General features: G+C 46.8%; 1 protein-coding gene across 1 annotated transcript in view; it reads left to right on the top strand.

Moving 5' to 3' along the window:
* Positions 1 to 22,991, top strand: part of med13a (mediator complex subunit 13a) — a 54,644-nt gene that overhangs the window by 3,486 nt on the left and 28,167 nt on the right. The window contains exons 2-4 of the mRNA XM_035535212.1: positions 1,586 to 1,820; positions 15,518 to 15,686; positions 22,179 to 22,324. Coding sequence (XP_035391105.1) covers positions 1,586 to 1,820; positions 15,518 to 15,686; positions 22,179 to 22,324 — 550 coding nt within the window. The remainder of the gene's footprint in view (positions 1 to 1,585; positions 1,821 to 15,517; positions 15,687 to 22,178; positions 22,325 to 22,991) is intronic.

The following is a 22,991-nucleotide window of genomic DNA, read 5'->3' as shown; positions in this document are numbered from 1 at the left end:
TTGTTGTTGTTTTCCTGTTCATGGTTATTTATACACAGTTCTTTTTCTCTCCTCTATCAGCACATTTACCATTGTTGTACACCATTTATTAATGTAACAACACGAGGCAAAAAAACAAACAAACCCCACAACCAAACGACAAACATAAGGCGGACGATTGTGCTTTTTTCTTCTTTCAGCCTATCTCCCTCAGACACTCGCACATGCAGCCGTTCAGAGCAGATCAATAAACCCAGGCCTCAGCAGCTGTGACGGGTTTATCACGGCTCACATCTTAGAAGATTGGACGTGAATGTCATCTACTGCAGCAAAACAGATGGTCTCCTGGCTTTGGCCAGCTTGGAATAAGTAGTTGTGCAGGGCGGTGTATTACACATTTATATGTAGTTACTGATAATGGCTTGCTGATATTTTGGGCTAGTGTTTGTTGGGGGGATGGGGTGGGGTGGGGGTGTACAGACTCAGACCATGCAGATATCCAAGACCCGGCCAAGTCATGTGATCTTAGCAGGTGTGTGTGCGTCACTCATGTGCTTAAAGAGGATTTACCTGTTACCTGTTTACCTGCCAAAAACACCTGAACTACCTTTCTTACTGTTACTGTGCTTTATTTAGGCTACAATAAGACTATGTGAGAAAATCCAAGGTCTTCTGTTCTACACGTGTAGCTCTGTACCTTTTGTCATTCAGCATTCACTGTAGATACGAGCTTGTTACTTGGGCTTAACAAGTTTACCGTTTATTGTTAGCCTGCACTCTACATCCTATCGAAGAAGGGTGAGGGAAAGAGGACTCGACATGTTTTAGTTATGTGATTCCACACATTCCACTTATCGCACCTAAACCTAAATGCTTTTAGGTTTATTTGGGTATTGCGCTAAGGAAAAATGTGAAAGCCAGCCCATTTGGAGTTTCCAATCAAAGGCATGCAGCCGCTGACGTTTTGAAAAATTATTTCAAAAAACCTATGTTCCGTTCAATCCTAGCGCTAACACATTCAAGTGACATATTTAGGCTTATGTTCACGGAAGCCCTGCTGTATCCGTATAAAGTGAGAGGCTGCTCTCTGAAGAGGCTACTCTGCTGTGTGTGTGTGTGTGTGTGTGTGTGTGTGTGTGTGTGTGTGTGTGTGTGTGTGTGTGTGTGTGTGTGTGTGTGTGTGTGTGTGTGCTTCTGCGATATTGTAGCCTGTTTTATAATGATATTTACAAATTAAAAAAAATTAAATTCCTGATGTGTATTTTTTTTTGTTTGTTTGCTGTTCCTAAATAGAATGGCAGAAAAGTAGCCCTTAGGGAGTCTTTTATTCCTTGTTTCTTATGTCTTAGTCAGCAGTAGTCTGTGTGAGCTGCATGGATTATTTACCTGTGTTTTTTAAAGTGGTGGTTATTAATAATATCATTATTATTATTATTATGTACTCTACATTATTGTCTCTGAACGTAGCCTGTGTTGAAGTAAATTCTTAATATCAGCTTTATATTGGTTATTGGCAACATCCCTCTCCTAAAACCAGCATTGACTATAAACCAGTTCACAGGCTAACACAAACACTCCCCCCCCCACCCCGCCCCCTCTCTCCCAGGCTGATCTGACGGGAATCAAATGGAAGCGGTACATGTGGCAGGGTCCCACGTCGGCTCCGATGGTGTTTCCGGTCACGGAGGAAGACCCCATCCTCGGCAGCTTCAGCCGCTGCCTGAAGGCGGACGTGTTGAGCGTGTGGAGACGGAGCTTGCGTCTGGGCCGGCGAGAGCTCTGGCTCTTCTGGTGGGGTGACGATCCCAACTTCTCCGATCTCATCCACCATGAGCTCATAGGTGAGCAGGCAGGAGTACCTTGTGGTTGCAAACTGTCTTTGTGTTGTGGTCAACAATCTCTCTCTCTCTTTCTTTCTCTCTGTCTCTCTCTGTCTCTCTCTCATTTTCCTTTCTTCCTTTTTGGCTTCCTCTTACACCCACAGTTTTTACACACAGTTGACTTGTCTGAGTTCCACCTGAAGCAAAGTGCACAGTCTTGTCTACATTTGTTGCTAAAAGCAGCACTCTGTCATCTGTGGTTTGAGCAAGTTTCACTCTTTTAAGTGAGTGTTCTGCAAGAATGTGTTTATTACTGGAAACCAATTGTACCAGTTGTACTGAAATGCTCCAGATGTCTTGGTGATCAGTCTTCTGGTTTTTGAGTGGGGGGGGCTCGGTCTGGCAGAGAGACTGGTGTTGCTGTAGTATTTTTGAAAGTTTTGCCTATATAGAGATGGCTGTCATTTTCACTCGTCCTTCAGATGACCACATAAAACTCTACACCAGTTTTCTTCTCTACAGCAACTGTACAAGCAAAGAGGTACATTTCATTAAAAATATTGAATATAAAATCACCTTTGCCCAGTACGGGGTGCTTAGTCATTCCTTTGCATAGTGTGTGTTCACACACAGGTTATGACATGTTATGAGAAGTCCCTTCTTGTGTGAGTCCCTTCGTCTCACTTCTGTGGCCCACACATCTATAAAATCAAGGTCTGGTTATTTAAGGTCCAAAATGCATGACTGAACAGGTGTCTGTGTGTGCGTGTGTGTGTGTGTGTGTGTGTGGTTTGTATTTATTTATTTTTTAATCATAGAGATCACAGGAACCCGTTATGGACTGCAGTTCATACCTGAGTCAGAGATGTGATGGCTGTTTTGTTTTGTCATGACATCTCCAAGAAGCATCCTGTTAGAAATTAGAAAGCTCTCGGTTTCTGTCTTTTGCCATTTTACGATGGCTGAAGATATTGCCTCCATTCCATCGTTACTCATGAGAGGAGAAATGCGGCTAAAAAGAATGAGGGAGAGAGTTACAGAGAGAGGTGGAGAAAGAAGAAAAGAGAAACGGAAAGAAAATTAAGTAAGAGGAGAGTGGAGGAAGAGAGCTCTCCTGTCTGCGTGCCCTGTGCCCTGCGTGGCCCTGCTTTTGTGTCAGTAGATGGTTGGAAGTGGAGGCACACACGGTCCACAGAGACAAGAAACAACCCCATAATAACCCTGTTGCTGGGCAATATTGTGTATTATATTTCATTTAGGCTACTATTTATGAACATTTGCTTAGCATTAACCATGCTGCAAAGGCTCTTATTTTAACTATCCCTGCACGTCCATCTTGGGATGTTGGCAGCCCCGGTGTGATATGGCTTGCAGATGCACTTCCACGGTGACTGAGAAGCCATGAGCACTTCTGTTCCTAAGAAACGGGTGTAGGCCTGTGTCCTGAGACCCAGTTCCACCAAGACACACACGTGAGAGGCTGAAAACAGCCTCACAGAGGAGCGGTGAGCCCCAGTGAGCTGTTTGTGCACTCTTAATAAGGAACAGGTTCCGTGAGTGTGACCACCGGGCCTATCCGTATCAGAACATCTCCGCCTTTCAGTAATACGCCCCGCTCGCAGAGCGAAATGGTTATCGTATCTTCTGGAAGGACGGACATCGTGTTTAGGTGCTTTATGGCCCGGTTGTAACGGCTGAGGTCTGCCCGCTGAACACAGTCCAGAAACAAACGACTAAAGGATTGACACGAGGGCCTTTGTATAGCCGAAGCAGATTTAAAATCCTAACCCTGTTTCATCAGCATGTAGCTAGACTACGGCGGAAAGGCCATTCTGTTTCATATGGACATCACAGTTAAGAAACTGCAATTGTTTTTTTTTCTTTTCCCTCCCTCAATTGTTTTCTCATGGCAATAGTTTCTAATAGTGTTGGTGCAATACACTAGTGGCTGTGTTATGTTGGCCCCTACACAGCAGTAGTGGCTGTGTGTTATGTTGGCCCCTACACAGCAGTAGTGACTGTGTGTTATGTTGGCCCCTACACAGCAGTAGTGGCTGTGTGTTATGTTGGCCCCTACACAGCAGTAGTGGCTGTGTGTTATGTTGGCCCCTACACAGCAGTAGTGGCTGTGTGTTATGTTGGCCCCTACACAGCAGTAGTGGCTGTGTGTTACGTTGGCCCCTACACAGCAGTAGTGGCTGTGTGTTATGTTGGCCCCTACACAGCAGTAGTGGCTGTGTGTTATGTTGGCCCCTACACAGCAGTAGTGGCTGTGTTATGTTGGCCCCTACACAGCAGTAGTGGCTGTGTGTTATGTTGGCCCCTACACAGCAGTAGTGGCTGTGTGTTATGTTGGCCCCTACACAGCAGTAGTGGCTGTGTGTTATGTTGGCCCCTACACAGCAGTAGTGACTGTGTGTTATGTTGGCCCCTACACAGCAGTAGTGACTGTGTGTTATGTTGGCCCCTACACAGCAGTAGTGGCTGTGTGTTATGTTGGCCCCTACACAGCAGTAGTGGCTGTGTGTTATGTTGGCCCCTACACAGCAGTAGTGGCTGTGTGTTATGTTGGCCCCTACACAGCAGTAGTGGCTGTGTGTTATGTTGGCCCCTACACAGCAGTAGTGGCTGTGTGTTATGTTGGCCCCTACACAGCAGTAGTGGCTGTGTTATGTTGGCCCCTACACAGCAGTAGTGGCTGTGTGTTATGTTGGCCCCTACACAGCAGTAGTGGCTGTGTGTTATGTTGGCCCCTACACAGCAGTAGTGGCTGTGTGTTATGTTGGCCCCTACACAGCAGTAGTGGCTGTGTGTTATGTTGGCCCCTACACAGCAGTAGTGGCTGTGTGTTATGTTGGCCCCTACACAGCAGTAGTGGCTGTGTGTTATGTTGGCCCCTACTCTAGAAGCAGTGTCTACATCTGGAGTGTCTTGGTCGTGCTATACTTTGCACCCAGACGGTTCTTCCAGATATGCCTCCACAGCAGACTTCCAGACGGGTTTTCCAGATATGCCACCACAGCAGACTTCCAGACGGGTTTTCCAGATACAGCAGACTTCCAGAGCCAGAGTGGAATGTTGTTGCTGACCAAGTTGCTCCCCTGCCACAGATCCCTCTGAAATCGCATTATAAATTGAAAATTTCAGCGTAAAGATTTCTTTGTGATGTCTAGAAATTATTTAACTTCTACTTCGATTAGCTTTTATCTTTTAATTTTATTACTTCTGTATCCTTCTGTAAAGCAGTTTGTAAGCCTTGTTTTAAAAGGTGTTCTAGAAATAAATCTTATTCTTATGTTTCTTTATGTTCCTTATTCTACGTTGCTTTATGTTTTACACAATGCCTGAAAATTGAGCTGCAGTAAATGATGGGAGTGTTTTGCAGTGCTGTGCTCCTAAATCACCTTCTGTTGTAAATGCATACATGTTCTAACGGGTGCCGTAGAGTGAGGAGGGTGTCCTTTATACAGCAGTAATAACAGAAATACTGTTTGAAGTTGTTCCACCAATCGAAAGGGAGAAAGTGGACTGATATTTCAGCATGTGTTGTAGCAGTGAATGACATGGCGAGGATGCACCGTTGGTTTTCCCCCTTTATCACTTAATTATCCCCGTTTTACAATGACAGCCCGTGCTAGTGAGTCATTGTGCGTGAGTGCATGTGCAGATTTTGTGCGCACGCGTGTGCAGGTGCCTTGCGTTACTTCTGTGTCTGAGCCTTTTACACCCAGGTCATGGCATATTTTGAATGGGCATTCATTGTTAATGTGATTAAAAGGCCACGTGGAGACAACAGCCACTAAGAGCTGTTGTGAACTTTGTTTACTGACCCTTTAACCTGGACCTGATGTTTTTTTTTTAATATGGTCTGCTTTTATATCAACATGTAGAAATTGTGAATTTCTATAATACACAATTTCAAGTGCGGTTTCTATAGTGTTGTGTAGTTCACATGTAAATTCAGTTGCCTTATGATTGACAGGGTTATTAGCATATAATGTTAATCACAGCTAGTTAATAGGTCAATAGGTCAATCCTTTATACAGAAACAACTCAGGGAAAGCTTGATGTCATGAGGTAATAGATCCAAAAACGACTGCCAGCTGACACTAAATAGCTGCAAAATGTCCTTTAGGTAGCTATTAGCAGACAACAGCAGCCGTGCCGTGTGCCATGAGGTCATTCCTTTTGTGAGGTAGCCAAGTTAACCTCGAAATGTGACTTGACTTTACAAGCTTGCTAGTTGTTGACATTACCCTACTTACCAAAGAAATGACAGGAGAGCTTCAGTTTTACAGTGTTGCAGTTGACACACAACCAAATCACCTGTTTTTGTTTGTTTGTTTGTTTTTTTTTGTTACATATCCAATGAGGACACTAATGATGTTTAGTGCATTTTTACAGATGATACCAACTCCTGACAGTAATGGTTGTTTTCGCTGAGACATCTGCTAGTGATCTGGGCTGTTGGCTTTGGGGAAATATGTGTTCACTGCAACCTTTTAAAACAGAACAAATGCGGCTACCACTCTGTCATAGGTCGTTCCCTTCAGATGGGGTTTGATTACTCTCCGTGGGTTCACTGATGGCTACAGTAATCTAGCACTTCTTATCCTGAAGTAGCCGTTTAGTTTAGTGCTACTTTAAATGTTTAAGTTCTCTCTTCTTAAAACTGCAATTTGCCTAAAAGCTTTTTGCCTTTTAGTTTTATTGTTTCCATCATCATCAATAATAATAATAATAATAATAATAATAATAAACAACAACAATAATAATAATAATGTTACGAGTTACTGAAGTTCATATTCTCTAAACAGAATTCATTTAGACTTTTTTTTACAATCTGGATTAAATTGGTCTTTTGAGTGCACCTGAAAGAAGAACACTGGGGCCAGTGGTAGCTGGACTGATCAGGCTAATAATTGTAAGTCGCTTTGGATAAATGCTTCAGCTAAATGCCGTAAAAATTGTAAAATGTAAAAATGTTAAGTTAGCTAAATTAATAGCCAGTCTATTTAAACTTGATCAATTCCAACTTGTAAAACCGTTAAACTTGCTGAACCGTCAAGCTAGCTAAACCATTCTCAACTTCAGGATGTCTTGAGTTCAGAAAGGCATGTCGTGAACTGGGTCTGTGTATGCGTGAACACCAACTTCTGACAGTAGACAGGTAGCCAGTGTGGCTGTCACGGGGCAGGGGTTACTCAGTACTCAGGCCTCCATCCTTCTAAATCTGGCCATTGTTTGCACTTGCCTTTCACATGTGCTTCACCTTCTGCAGGGCACGGACTGCCTTGTGCCCAAGCAGGCAAATAAACTGTTAACCTGATGTGTGTAGGTCTTCTTCAGCAGCCAACAGCTCTGTTCCCTTACCAAGCCATGTGTACACCAAGCGATGCGTCTTGTGTTTCCTGTACACATGATTTATCATGTAGCTCACTGAGTGACATAGAAATTAAAATTGTATGAAAATTGCTTTCCGACCAGGATGGGTACCCTTGTTCACCTGATGAAGCACCCAAGCAAGCAGCTTCCCTAATGGTCAGGCTCTCCCATGTCACTTCTCATGCTGTAATGTGTTTTGGTACTTTAGCAGTTGAGGAAGTCTAGAAGTGGACTGTGTGCTCGTTTTCGGCCGAGAGTCCCAGAACGCTCTGAAACGACCTCCAGAGACCTCTGGCCTAGATGGCAGAGGGAGCCGACCTCTTCTCAGCTGGCACATCCGCAGTCTGCTCGTGCGCTGCTTCCTTCATCCTCCTCCTCCTCCTCCTCCTCCTCCTCCTCCTCTTCCTGCTCCTCGCCTCATCAGATTAGCGGCCTGAAAAAGCCTTTTAATTTTCGAGGCGAGTGCCATTGCTTCCAGCCTTTAATCCCTTTCCTCCAGAGGAAGGTCTGAGCCCAGAGCCGAGGGCTCTCCGGATGGCGCTCGCTGGCAGCGTGAGTGTGACGAGCTGCTGCGCTTTTGGCGGCGCGTGCGTGCGATGGCCCGTTCAGCTCGGGCCGCTGGAATACGCCACCTGGAAGGTCCCGGCGCCTGTGGGACGGCCCTTTCCCAAGTCAGCAGATCTTCCAGTTCGGTGAAATGAGCAGCACACTGGAAGGCTACAGAGCCCTATTCTCATGGAAATGTGGGCTTGGCCTCCCCTCCTCCTTCCCCTTTTTACTGCTAGCTTCTCCCCTCCTTTTCCCTTCATAAATCCTGCTGATGTCTTTGGGGCATCCAAAGAGCAAAGGATAAATGAGCTCTCCCACTCTCTCTCCCTCCCTCTCTCTTACACTCTCTCTCTCTCTCTCTCTCTCTCTCTCTCACCCCCCCCTTCTCTTTGTTTCTCGTGCATTCTCTCTCACTATGTTGCTCTCCGTTTCCCTGTCTCTTGCTGTCTGAATCTTTTTTTGCATAGAAATTAAGGAGCTGCAGCCAGTCTGGGAAGGTAATTGCTGTAGGGTTCATTTCTTACGCTCTGTGTGGTTTGTTTGTTGGGTTGTTTGTTTGTTAGTTTTTTCCCCTCCACTGTGCTCCCCCCCCCTCCCCCCCGTCACTCATGACACGTGGTTGCCAGTCTACTTGTAGGCCTCTTTCTATTGGCTGCGTTGCTCTCCCTCCCCCACCTCTGAGTTTAGTTCTACCTGTTTCCACCTCATCGCGTTACGTTCCACCAGTGTTCATGATTGCAGAGATGGCCAACTTTCCCAACAAAGGCTCGTTGTGATGGTGTGTTTACTCTGCACAGATGGAAGACATGTTAAATCTGAGGAAGAAGCTCCACTGCTCTGTCTCCTTATGGTGAAGGTGCTTGGGCAGTGTGAGCTGAGATTATAATGTGTTTTTTCAATCAGTTGCAAGCAAGCCTCTTAATTGATAAAACAGAGGCTCTAGTGAGAAATGGATTATAGACTTTAAGGTCGGGGTGACGCATTAACACCCACCCAGTGTGGATATGCACGTAAATTTAGCTGGTAGATATGCTTCGCTTAACATGCACTGTGGAGGGTTAAATAAAACGCTAGACCCACATAAGATGCCCGTACCTGAGGCCCGTCTGCCCCCCAGATGACTTTTGCTCATGACATTTTTGTCTAGCTTGTGTGTGGCAGCAGCCTGAACATACCTGAACACCAGGAGACAACAGAAGTGTAATCTAGCTAAGGCAACAGACGCTGGCCAGTTTCAACACCACCACCAACTGCTATTTGGGTTCTTGTCTGTCTGTCTGTCTATCATGGTTATTCTTATTCATATAGTTAGTAGTAGCGGTAATAAGTATGATGGTGAATGTGTGTTGTTGTCTTTTTAAAAATAAAATATTTATTTATTTATTTATTTATTTTTACTGTATGCTCTTTAAAAAAAGTGGTTGTAAAATTTGTTCATCCACCAGACCCCATGGCAGGTGAACTAAAAAGTTAATTTTCCACTCAGTGTAAGATGGGTTGAAGATCAGCAATCCTTTATTGGCAAGCTGTGAGTGTAGTGAAGCCTGCGTTTGCTGAGCTCAGCTGCTTACAGATTAAAAACGTGTTGGATCATATCTACGGATGGAGGAGAGGGTCATTTCTTTGGCTCAGTCTGGAATGATCGAGAGCGTGAATGGTGCTCCTGTGTTGTGCTGTATACATGCCTTGCTGCTTGCAGGCCATTTTCTAAATCCTTAGCGCTGCTTGACCTTTGACCCGACTTTGGAATGTCCTCTCGGCTGCTTTATTCAACCAGCCCCCTCCTGGACAGGAAATGTGCAAGCAGCTTTCAAACACCCGTTTTTGGACCGTGTGTGTGTGTGTGTGTGTGTGCAAGCATGTGTGTGCCTGTGTGTATTCCATGAAAGGACAAGTGTTCATTTCTGCTGGATTGCTCTAGCCAGAGAGGTTGTCTAGATCTCATTAATGTCCTGCATTAGTGTTGCCCAAATTTCTTTAGTACTGTGTTGTGTCCTCAGGAAGGCTGAGCGATCAGTCCTGCTGAATGTGTGTATGACAATCTGACCTGTAACATCTCCCCTTTTGGTTTAAGGGGCTTTGGCTTCTTTTCTCTGCAGGGTTATGGAAAATAGATATTTAGTTCCCTTTGCTCTCTGCCCTCACTGCTTGTATGTGGAAGGATGACAGGTGTGAATAGTGATTGTTTTGTATTATTAGATATCTGGGAGCTCTCTTGTGTCTGTAAACAATGCATCAACTATTGACTGATTTCTAAGGAATCCTTAAAAGATGTCGGCGTTACTGAAAGTTTGTGCTGGTTTGGGTAATGCAGCTTTTTTGCTTGTATATCTGTCTGTCTCTGACATCTGTCTGCTTACAGTCTCTGTCTGTCTCTCACTACCTTCCTTTCTGTCCCTGTCTCTCCATGCATCATAGAACCATGGCATGTGCTCTGTCTCACTCACACACGTGCACACACGCACGCACACACATGCACAAACAGGAAATATTCATTAATTAGTAATAGAAGCTCTGCTGTCCTAGTGGTGCACCACAGAAGTGCAGAGGGAGAAAGAGAGGGGGATGGAGAGACAGAGCAAGAGAATGAGAGAGAGAGAGAGAGAGAGAGAGCGCATGCATAGGAGGGACAGAGAAAATGGCAGCAGAGAAAACGAGAAGGATGTACTGATGGAGCCAGTGCAGGAGAGAGAGGAGTGAGTGATTAGGGAGGTTGGGCTGGGTGGAGGAAATGGAGAATGAAGACTGGGAGGGGAGAGAAGGAGGGACGTAGCAGGATGTAATGAGAGAGGAAGAGGTGTGTGGAGGTTGGAGGAGGTAGGAGGAGGTGTGTGTGGGTTGGGGGACCTGTGTGGAGGTCTGGGGAGGTGTGTGGAGGCGGCTGTGCTCTTCCTCTGTCTTTTTCTGCTGGGTCTTTGCTCGCTCCCCTGAGGCCAGTGGATCAGCACACATTAATCTTTCTGTTTAATGACCTACTGCAGTTCTAATGACTCCCGCATACAAACCTGTGGCGGTAGGGCTACACACACACACACACACACACACACACACGCGCGCGCGCGCGCTCAGTCGCCCTGTTTACTTCTAATACTCCTTCTTCCTCTTTCTTCTCCCTAGCAGCACATTAATTCTGAACTTCAGAGTGAGTGTGTTGGAGACCAGTGTAAGACGCCCTCTGTCTGACACCCACACCCACTATTGGCACTGCACAGTTGGTCTGAAGGGAGCTATTGGCCATCGGTCAGTTTTGGCTTGGAGTCTGTCGAGGATCACTTGGTACGCGCGCGTTCGCTCGCGCTCTCTCTTTCTATTTCTCAGGCATCAGTTAAGCTCATAAATCTGCCTGTAAATTGGAGTCTGTTCACTACACACTAGTACACTCCTTCGGCCTCCGCGTTCTCGACGCGCTATCCCAAACCTCCGTATTCCCTCATTGCCAGTTACCAGGTTTAACCTATTGGGTGTGTAGGGTTGGGTATTTGTTTGTTTTTTCCCTCGATCCTGGTGTTAAATTGATACTTTTGCAGTGGTCCTAGTGCCTTAACAGTTATTAAACAAAGAAAACAAAACAAAGGTTGATGACATTTAAAGAATATATTTTCTTTTATTCCTTAGGCAAACTGAACAACTTTGTGTAAATATGTATACCTTTTATAAAGTATATACCTTTTTTAACACTTGTATTTATGTAAATAAATATAAATCATCTTTAGGTGTCTGAGCTGCGTGTAGGGCACTAGGGTATTAGCTACCGGTAGACGTCTGCTGGCATCAGAGTGAGTGTGATGTTAACCAGCGATGGCAACGTGACATGCAGTTCTGTTGCCTGTAGCGTCTGTCTTGGATCACCAGAGGGCAAACATTTCAATCGACAGCTCTGGCATTTAAAGGAGCATTTTGGCAAAAAATGATTTTCCACTTACCCCAGATGTAGTTGTTCAGCCAAGATGTGTTTACAGTCCAGATTTTGCTTCTTTAGTTTATAACAAAAGCTAACAAACAGCAGCAGCCCAAATAACCTTTGTAAATACATGCTCACAGACCTCTCATCCTGCTGAAACTGGAGGTCTTAATGAAGGTCTCCCAGACTAGCCGATGTGTTTTAGCACACAGTGTGACTCGGTGTGAACTAGAAACGTGAATGAAACCATCAGCGCTTGGACGCGGTTTGATCAGATTCAGAGATGTCTGTGGACTTGTATTTTCTTTACAAAGGCTGTTATTGTTACCATACTTTACTGTAAACTAAAGAAGCAAAACTTGGACTGCAAACATGTCTTGGCTGATCCACTGCGTCTGAGCAAAGTGAAAAATTCTGTACGTTTTATTTTTTGCGGAACTATCCCTGTAATTGGCACCTGTAGCTGCACTGTGACTGTGTCCTGTAGATGGAGGAGCCGGTTCTGTATTGGTGGCGGTTCTGTATTGGTGTCAGGTTGCGGTACCCACCTCTTGGCTGTGTGATGGGTGGTGGTTATATTAGTAGTATTTTAGAAAAGAACGGATCAAATCGCAGAGCTTTGAGTCTTTTGGACTTCTGGAATTCATTACTTACATTTTGGGGGTTTTTTTGTTTTGCTTTTTTTTCTTAATGACCTAATGATTAATGGGGTAAATTTTCAGGTCTGTATTCACTTTTAAATCTTCCCATTTACTGTGATGTCTGATGCCATAGTCTAGTGAGACCTACTCGTAGTGTGTGTGTGTGTGTGTGTGTGTGTGTGTGTGTGTGTGTGTGTGTGTGTGTGTGTGTGTGTGAGTGTGTGAGTGTGTGTGTGTGTGAGTGTGTGAGTGTGTGAGTGTGTGAGTGTGTGTGTGTGTGAGTGTGTGAGTGTGTGAGTGTGTGAGTGTGTGAGTGTGTGTGTGTGTGTGTGTGAGTGTGTGAGTGTGTGAGTGTGTGAGTGTGTGTGTGAGTGTGAGTGTGTGTGTGTGTGTGTGTGTGTGTGTGTGTGTGTGTGTGAGTGTGTGTGTGAGTGTGTGTGTGTGAGTGTGTGTGTGTGAGTGTGTGTGTGTGTGTGTGTGTGTGTGTGTGTGTGTGTGTGTGTGTGTGTGTGAGTGTGTGTGTGTGTGTGTGTGTGTGTGTGTGTGTGTGTGTGTGTGTGTGTGTGAGTGTGTGTGTGTGAGTGTGTGTGTGTGTGTGTGAGTGTGTGTGTGTGTGTGTGTGTGTGTGAGTGTGTGTGTGTGTGTGTGTGTGTGTGTGTGTGAGTGTGTGTGTGTGTGTGTGTGTGAGTGTGTGTGTGTGTGTGTGTGTGTGTGTGTGTGAGTGTGTGTGTGTGTGTGTGTGTGAGTGTGTGTGAGTGTGTGTGTGTGTGTGTGTGAGTGTGTGAGTGTGTGTGTGTGTGTGTGTGTGTGTGTGTGTGTGTGTGTGTGTGAGTGTGTGAGTGTGTGTGTGTGTGTGTGTGTGTGTGTGTGTGTGTGTGTGTGTGTGAGTGTGTGAGTGTGTGTGTGTGTGTGTGTGTGTGTGTGTGTGTGTGTGTGTGTGTGTGTGTGTGTGTGAGTGTGTGTGTGTGTGTGTGTGTGTGTGTGTGTGTGTGTGTGTGAGTGTGAGTGTGTGTGTGTGTGTGTGAGTGTGTGAGTGTGTGAGTGTGTGAGTGTGTGTGTGTGTGAGTGTGTGAGTGTGTGAGTGTGTGTGTGAGTGTGAGTGTGTGTGTGTGTGTGTGTGTGTGTGTGTGTGTGTGTGTGTGTGAGTGTGTGTGTGTGAGTGTGTGTGTGTGTGAGTGTGTGTGTGAGTGTGTGTGTGTGAGTGTGTGTGTGTGAGTGTGTGTGTGTGTGTGTGTGTGTGTGTGTGTGTGTGTGTGTGTGTGTGTGTGTGTGTGTGTGTGTGTGTGTGTGTGTGTGTGTGAGTGTGTGTGTGTGAGTGTGTGTGTGTGTGTGAGTGTGTGTGTGTGTGTGTGTGTGTGTGTGAGTGTGTGTGTGTGTGTGTGTGTGTGTGTGTGTGAGTGTGTGTGTGTGTGTGTGTGTGTGTGTGTGAGTGTGTGTGTGTGTGTGTGTGTGTGTGTGAGTGTGTGTGTGTGTGTGTGTGTGTGTGTGAGTGTGTGTGTGTGTGTGTGTGTGTGTGTGTGTGAGTGTGTGTGTGTGTGTGTGTGTGTGTGTGTGTGTGTGTGTGTGTGTGTGTGTGTGTGTGTGTTGTCTAAGGCTCGTCCTCCTGATAAGTGCCCCTTATCATTCATTGCCTACAACACCCTTTTCCTCCTAAGTAACTGTCCTGTGTAGACAAGCGGAGGAGAAGCTGAGAGTGTTGGCACAGTTACGATCATGGCAGGTAATGTTGCGGGGGTTGTTGGGGGCTATGCTACCTGGTGTGTTTAGCACTGCACTGTTTGTTTTGTTAGATTCCACAATAGCATGTTTTCTGATCAACGGTAAGCACCGGAGTTCTCAAGTCGAACACGTGGGAAGTGGAAATGCTCCTTTTCAGGAGCTCCTTTGACTGTGTGTTTCTCTGGGTGTGTCTCGCACTCTCTCTGAGAACGTGTGTGTGCTTAGGAACACCTGAAGAAGCCACACATGGGCATCCCCTTAGAAAGGGGCATTGGAGGGTGGAGGTGGGGATATTGGAGATGGGGGGGGGGGGTCTTTGAAAAGCAGTTCATCCATCAGCTGTGTCACCCTGACCTTGAGGTGCCTGAGGCAGTAGTACTGTGTGTGTGTGTGTGTGTGTGTCAGAAGAGAGGTACATCTAAACTGTACATAACGATCTCCGAGGAATGAACAAAGTGTCGTAAAGAATGTGCATACGTGTGCATGTGAGGGCATGCGTGCGGGTGTGTTTTGATGTGGTGTCTGGTGTATACCACAAGGAACTTTGTGGTTCATGGACACGTTAGAAACGAGCTTACACTTGGGCAGCTATGAGCACTGTCTCCCAGCAAGCTTACCAGACTGGTCCAGAAGCGACACAGCAACTACAGCTGGGCCCAGTCTGCGCAGAGGCCCCGGACTAAACTGGTCCAGAACCGACACAGCGACTACAGCTGGGCCCAGTCTGCGCAGAGGCCCCGGACTAAACTGGTCCAGAACCGACACAGCGACTACAGCTGGGCCCAGTCTGCGCAGAGGCCCCGGACTAAACTGGTCCAGAACCGACACAGCGACTACAGCTGGGCCCAGTCTGCGCAGAGGCCCCGGACTAAACTGGTCCAGAACCGACACAGCGACTACAGCTGGGCCCAGTCTGCGCAGAGGCCCCGGACTAAACTGGTCCAGAACCGACACAGCGACTACAGCTGGGCCCAGTCTGCGCAGAGGCCCCGGACTAAACTGGTCCAGAACCGACACAGCGACTACAGCTGGGCCCAGTCTGCGCAGAGGCCCCGGACTAAACTGGTCCAGAACCGACACAGCAACTACAGTTGGGCCCAGTCTGCTCGGAGCTCAGCAGTGTTTGTAAGGAAGCTACTTTTGGTCTTAAAATATTTGCATATGTTTGTGTCCATGAGGGAAAAGCACTGGGATGCCCGTGTCCATCTTCTTCTAATGATGGGTAACTGTGAGCAGTAGAGACATCAGCTGGTCCTCTACAAGTGTTGCTTCATTGATCTTCAGTGATCTTTATTGATCTTTCAGCTCAATCCTTTCCCAGAGTCCTCTGCATTCACCTGCATTATGTGCTATGAGCATACTATGACCACTGTACACAGATCATTGTATTCAGCTTTTCCTGCTGCTAATGTACATGATTTGATCACATCGGTCCTTTGACCTACCTAAACTAAGCCATGTTATGATGTGAGATCTTGTATTGCTCCTGTAACCGTGTGTGTGTGTGTGTGTGATTCCCGCAGGGGAGGACGACGGTGTGTGGGAGAACGGCTTGTCGTATGAGTGCCGCACACTCCTCTTCAAGGCTATCCACAACCTGCTGGAGCGATGTCTGATGAGGAGGGGCTTCGTGCGCATCGGCCGCTGGTTCGTCAAGCCATATGAGAAGGACGAGAAACCCATCAACAAAAGGTACGGCTGCCTGGCCTGGGTCCTCACGCACGGGAGTGGATTTAAAGGAAGGCCAGGATTTGAAGGCTGGTGGTGGTGCTGCTGCTGTTTGTTTTTGTGCGGCTGGCAGTTTGACATCTGTTGTTCCAAGCGTTGAGATCACAGCAGTTTTACCCCTGACCATGTTCCTAAGGTGTCGCTAGTAGCCTGTAGACTGATAGATTGGCCTGAGTCCCACTGAGCTGGGGCATTATTTCTGTCCATGTGGTAAAGAAGGCAGGGCAGGGGCAGGCTGCTGCCATCCCAGTCTCTCTGCAACGACACGCCATGCCGTGCGGCTGTAAATAACCCCGCGGCAGCAACGGGAGAGATGCCGTAATGCTCCCATGAGATGCCACACTCACTGGGTTTGTTATTCCAGCGCTTACCGACAGGCACCCCCCCCCCCCCCCCTCCACTGCCCTGCAGAACAATACCCCCGGGCAGCTCTGGAAGGGAATTTGATTGATTGATTGATTTGGTTTAAATGGTTTGGGGGGGGGGGGGGGTGTCCTTTTTTTGGGGGCATCTGACCAATGGGCAGTCAGGTATGGCTCTCAGGAGGGTGAGAGCCCACCTCCACCCACAGCAGGTCTGATCCCACCTCCAGCTGGAGCAGGTGGAGACGCAAAGCAGGGTGTGAGGAACCCCCCCCCACACACACACACACGGGAGCAGGTGGGGCGGGCGGGAGGTCGCGCGTTCCTGGGCAGACCTGCCGTATCCCGCGTTTGGAGAAGCATGATGAAAGCACGTCCCTTGCTGTGTTGATTTACCGGCGGGGTGGAGTGGCCCTTCGTCTAGGCCCTGGAGCCTTTAACTGGGGAACCCTGGGAGCTGCAGAGGTGTAGCAGAACTTCAGAGGTGGTGTTTTAGTTTAGGTTTTTAAAAAAAAAAAAAGTATATGATGTAGCTGCTAATTTGTGAGTTAGTGAAACAAAGCATAGTCATTCTCAGCTGTGTGTGTGTGTGTGTGTGTGTGTGTGAGAGAGAGAGAGAAAAAGAGAGAGAGAGAGAGAGGTCAGACAGATTGGGGGGGGGGGGGGCTGTGAATAGGAACAATAGAATTTCTTTTAACCCCACGCACTCACTGGCTGTGACGTGCGTGTGTGTGATTGTATATATGATGAGGTGTGCGTGCGATGCTTTTTGTTTCTTTCCTGCACTTATTCAGTCCTATTTTCTGGCCGCACATTTCCAGCTCAGTACATTCTGCCGCTTGCTGCTTCCCTCAGCGCGCGCGCCCACAGCATGACCCACTCGCAGTGCGCGCATGTCTGTCCTCTGCCTGTCTGTGTACTTTTAATGTGTGCTGTATGCACTGCACATGTCTGCACAGCCCACAGCCCTTTCCTGCCAAACTAAACGTGGAGATGGTGAGTTGGCTCGTTCCACAGTTTGCACAGTATATGCAGCCAGACACTGATTTGCATCGCCGCTTGCGTTTATCTTCCTGATTTTTATTTTTTAGTTTGTTTGGTCCCAGGAGAAGGCTGGGCCTTAAGTGACTCTTGTGTGTTTTCCACCTTAGAGGTCTTCGGTTTTGTCCCTTGAGGGGCACTGTGCCTTGGAGCACTAGAAACGTCCTAGCAACTAGCATGGCCAATGCCCTTCATTTCCAACGGGTGAGAGTCTGTATTTTGGGGGCAGGATGATGCGGACTGATGTGTTACATCATAGCGGGGTTTTCTTAACATGCTGTGGTTTGAGCTCCTTATACAAACACAGTCAGGCCAGCGGCATAATTTAACAATTATAGAGACACTGAACCGTGCCATACTGTCAACTACTAACAAGAAGGTGATTAAAGTTAAATTTCATCTTCTATCTTAATTTATTTTGTAAATTATTATTCAATAATTAGAAACATTTTTTGCAAATAGCATTTAAACAACAAAAGCCATTTTTGTGGCTGATTCATTGTGTTCAGTTTATTACCATATCATCATACTTATAACAATGAATCATGGCAGTTTTCTGATATTGTGATGTGATGTTTTTGACATATCAACCACCCCTAAAAAGCGTAACTAAGTTGTTCACAACAGGTAGAGGGTTTAAACGTGTGTGTGTGTGTGTGTGTGTGTGTGTGTGTGTGTGTGTGTGTGTGTGTGTGTGTGTGTGTGTGTGTGTGTGTGTGTGTGTGTGTGTGTGTGGGACCTCCTCTTGTTGCAAGTGTGTTTCGTCACACTTCACTCATGGGATGCCCTTTGTCAGTAACCCTAAGGCCAGGCTCCTGTGAGAGGGTGACACTCTTTCATCACCCAGCCTGTGTAGGCCACACCTACTCCCCTCGTTGCCCCGCCAACACCTGCACCCGGCCTGTCACATGAGATGATAAATCTGTGTAGAGGAGCTGCAGTGAGATGAGGAACATCTTGGGATCATATTACTGAAGTGCGCGTGTGTGTGTGTGAGCGCGCGCTCACTTGCCCCGTGCTGGAGATCATCTGAGATCCAGACGGTTCATTTATGGCCAGAGAGGCAAGGTATGTGTGGAATAAGCGTAACATCACTCCATTATACACACTTCCCCTTTCCTGTCACACAGAATGTGTCTGCAAAGACTGTGAATGTCCTGATGTAGTTTGGAGTGCAGTAGTAATGCAGTAAAAAAGGAGATCTCATTAAACATCTGTGGCCTTTATACACCTGTGTTTTATTTTGATGATTTAAGAAGGGAATGATAAGTTTGCCCACAGCAGGTGCTGCGTGTGTGCGCGCGTGTGTGTGCGCGCGCGTGTGTGCGCGCGCGTGTGCGTGCACGCGCGTGTGCGTGCGCGCGTGTGTGTGTGCGTGTGTGTGTGTGTGTGTGTGTGTGTGTGTGCAAGTAGGACAACGCAAGATCAGGCCAGACAGACTGCAACTGTAGGTGCTGAATGCATCCCTCCTCGAGCCGTGTGTGTGATACATGTGTGCACATATGCACACACTTGCAAATATGCACTACTGCAGACTTGATGTTTGTGCACCCTGGAAAGCAAACAGTGTTAAACATTGCAGCATTAATAAAGCGCTTGCATTCTGAATGCATTATAACTGCGCCGACTCAGAATTTTGAGTGTGTGTGTGTGTGTGTGTGTGTGTGTGTGTGTGTATATAGCACACAGGCCGATACAGACAGCCTGTCTCCTGAGTGACAGGAATTCCTGGAGTATAGATCACTGTGGGACAGGGCAGAGGTATGGCACTGTGTGTCAAACTGCTGCAGAGTTCATCGCGACTGCCTCAGCAGTCTGCTGTGTGTAATGCTGATCACAAGAGTGACCAACGTCAGCGCTTGTTGTTGTACAGTAGATTTTCCCAGCAGCACATCTGCTAAACATCAGGGGAAGCCACACCCACACATTCCAAGTCAGAGAAAGCTGATAGGCTCTACACCTTCTTTATTACCCACAACACACACACCACACACACAAGCAACAAGTTCAACCCTGTCTTCCACCCACACATGTTAAATCTGCTTTCTCTTGTTCTCACACTGCAAACTCAAAACCAAAACCTTGCTGTAATTATCATCAAAGCCAGCCAGCCACAGCTTCATTCCATGGCTGAGATCAACTAGTTCAGCAGAGAACTTGTGAAAATTCTGTTCTCTTTAGGTGGTGAAGCTGTTGTCCTATGTACCCACACCCAGCTACAGGTGAGACTCCTCCCCCTTGCTGGCGTGGCTCCTCCCACCATTCAGACAGATTCATCCCAGTGTTGTACCAGTCACTGGCCACAGTTCTCACCTTCCAAAGCCACTCTTGACATTCTTAAACCCTATTCGGATGCGATTCGTTATACAGGGGGAGGTGGCGTAATGTATTTATTACCCACATTCCTCTGTGGTTTTAGCCCCATCCGAATCCGCCATGTCAGTCATTTTTATGGACTGTGTGCTCCCGTGCCAGTAAAGATTCAGCGCCTTTTATTTACTATAAAACGACCAGTAGAAATTTCCCCAGGTTATTTTAATCCCATGGAAATTGCTGTGTCAGCAAATATTCCATCATATCCTCAGGAAAAGAAGTTTTTGGTGGTTTTTCTCCAACATGGATGAGCTCGAGGAAGCTTTTGCTTGCGTTATATTTTGGCACAGCTTGCTAAAGCTCTCAGAGGAGTAACACTTCTGTTAGCTGTAGGTAAAGTCTACATATATGTAGCCTGGTGATATTAAAACTGAAGTTATTGTTGCTGTTAGTTTTATTAATTATTGACATTTTGAATAGTTGTGCGATTATATACATACGAGTGACGAATTTAAGCGAAATACAGGGTTCATAATAGCAGTAGACAGATAATGTTTATTAAATTGAGGTAATATTTCATGCACCAGTGTTTTGTAGTTGTTACCAGTGAAAGCTATGAATTGCATGTGGATCTTTCTGTGTAACAGCAGTGTGCATATCTAGTGTTCTGTTTTCTTAGCCCGGGTGAATTGGTCATAAACATTACTGAGGTGTAGTGGTTAAATTACGGGCATACGTTGGGAAAATAATTCCTGTCCAAATAGGACTTTACTGCCCTTGTGAGACACATGCTGACACGCATGCAACGAGCTGCACCGGGCCGCTTAAGTCCAGTGGAAGTGTTGAGCTCTATTCCTCTCAAGTGTTTTCTGTTCTTTTCACTCCCCACATCTAAAGTTTCCTTGCGCTATTCTCCAGGGGGATTGTGTTGAGTTTGCAGGATGGTTTACTGCGTGTGGCTGTGTATCGGGGACTACTGTATCAAGAGATGGATGCCATTTACTTTATTTCAGACATGCATTTTAAACCGGACACTGTTAACTCATGATTTTGTAATTGTGTTTAGGTTATGCATACCCCCCTCCCCACACCAAAGAACACCGAACGATATAGTGGCATTAGGCTTCTCTGTAGTCCAACCTTTTACTAGCAAAATGACATTTATTATGTGAATAAAGTTCCAGAAGTGGGAGTTGGGCTATTATCAGGTTTCTGAGGCAGCAGTTTTTAAGGTAGTAATCCCATCTGATGGGAGCATTACTTTTAGCTAATAGTAAAAATGTCAGTGGTAATTACTGAGCACCCTAGTAATTTTACACCATTCTTGTACTGCCTTCCCCACTGCTTAATATGTCAAGTGATGCTACGTTACAATAAAGCCTATTTTAAAAAGGAGAGGTGTTTCTGTCTGCCAAGCTCATGATGGCAGCAGCTAACGGGGTGTCCCTTAGGGAGTGTTCTGTGTCTGTGGGTGTGTGTCTGTTAGGGAGTGGCCTGTGTCTGTCAGTGCTTCCTGAGGTAACCGGTGGAGTCGCACCTGCAGTGGTTCTGGTGTGGCCGATTTTTAGGTTTTCTGAGAGTCTGTGTCGGGTTTGAAGCAAGCCGTAAAGATCTGGTCTCCTGTGCACCATTGCCAGCGTAGTGTTGTCTCTGGCTTCACTTACTTTGGTTCCTGTTTGGTTTTTTTTTTATAAAATGAAATGAAATGTATGGAGTGAGTTCTGGAAGCGTCGGTTCATGATATTAGTTTCATTTTGGCCGTAGTGGTGTTTAAAGGTGTACCAGTGCTGTGGTCTGGGGATGATTCGCGTTTCGCTTGCTTTGGGATGTAATGATGCCTGGGTTTGTGTTCCCTTCTCAGTAACGAGTTCATACGTGCCTGACCTGATTTTAAAACGGGCCGAATAACAATCCCAGCCGCTCCTGGAGCTGCTGTGTGCAAAAATGTCCATGCTTCCAGGATTTGGGGTCGTCTTACCCAACGACCTGAATGAGGATGACTGCTGGGTGGTAAACCACTGAACCGTGTCGATCTTGTAAAGTGGGCCGGCCTTGTGCCCGTGCTCGACAACGACGGCACAAATGTCCCACTCAACATCAGAGTGACGGGCGTGGCTAAGGACATGGTGGGAATGGCTGAGGGTGTGGTGTTCGTGGGCACGGGTCATACTGCTAAATGATGTAGCAGTGTGACCAGTGAGCTTGATGTTTGTGGTGTCTCTCACAGCAAACAGCAGAGCGGTGTGTGTGTGTGTGTGTGTGTGTGTGTGTGTGTGTGTGTGTGTGTGTGTGTGTGTGTGTGTGTGTGTGTGTGTGTGTGTGTGTGTGTGTGTGTGTGTGTGTGTGTGTGTGTGTCCACCTTGCTCACAGGGGTTGGTGTAGGTGAAGATGTTGAGGGCAGTGTATGATCTACTCCTTTTGGATGTGGGTCATGTGTACAGTTTTTTAAATGCATTTATTCCCATCTACATGTGTGTTGTGGTTAGTCAGACCAGCGGAATTTGCTCTGACAAGTGTTTTCAGTGTCGTGTTGGATAAAATGAATAGAGTGGCTTCCTGTTTTAGCTTTATCTGTGGAAATGCCAGGAGGGGAGTGTGTGCATGCTTTTCTCCCTCATTTCTAGAGCACCACGGAGGCTTGTTTTGTGTAACATCATTTGAATATATTATTTTATACTATGTTTAAAGTTTAACTTCTTTATAACATCCTCCCCCTCTCTCTCTCCTTTCCCCTTTCCAGCGAGCATCTCTCCTGCTCCTTCACTTTCTTCCTGCACGGAGACAGCAATGTGTGCACCAGTGTGGAGATCAACCAGCACCAGCCTGTATACCACCTGAGTGAGGAGCACCTCACCATGGCTCAGCAGACCTCCAGCCCCTTCCAAGGTGAGTTTCCTGTGGCCACACCCCCAGCCCCTGGCCCCACCCTGGCTCCGCCCTCAGCATGACTGTTCCTGCAGGAAGACATTGACAAGGCTCTGACACACCACTGCTTCTGCCATATGGTGGTTGTCCACTGTGTGTGTGTGTGTGTGTGTGTGTGTGTGTGTGTGTGTGTGTGTGTGTGTGTGTGTGTGGGGCAGTGTTTCTGAACCTGTCTCAAACAGGGCGCATAATCCTCAAGCATCTGAGAAGTGCTCAAGAAAAGCAAGAGGCCACATTATAATATTCATAAGATGGATGCTCCCACCTCTTCTCACATTGCGCTCTCTCTCCCTCGCTCTGCCTGTTTCTGTCCTCATGCTCTCTCCTCCTCCGGGTCCTTACTCTCCTGCTCCCGGTTTAACATCGTGTTGCATCTCGTGTTTGTTTGTTTGTTTGTTTGGGTCGTCCCCCCCCCCAATCTCCTGTGTCGCTGGCTGTGTTCGTCTTGATGCTCTTTTCCTCGCTGGTCTCCATTTTTGTTCACTCGTTTCACCGTCTGTCTCGCTGTGCCCGCCAGCGCTGGTCTGATCAGAGAGAAGCCTGGCGTAATTAGTCAAGCCCGGCGGCGACGCAGGAGACGCCATGTTGAACGGCTTCAATGTATCACCACCAGAACAATAGGGAGGGC

Source organism: Electrophorus electricus, chromosome 17 (assembly GCF_013358815.1).
Source record: "Electrophorus electricus isolate fEleEle1 chromosome 17, fEleEle1.pri, whole genome shotgun sequence".
In the NCBI taxonomy this organism is placed as follows: Eukaryota; Metazoa; Chordata; class Actinopteri; order Gymnotiformes; family Gymnotidae; genus Electrophorus; species Electrophorus electricus.
Note: the sequence above shows the minus strand (reverse complement) of the source record. Positions and strands in the feature narration are given on the sequence as shown.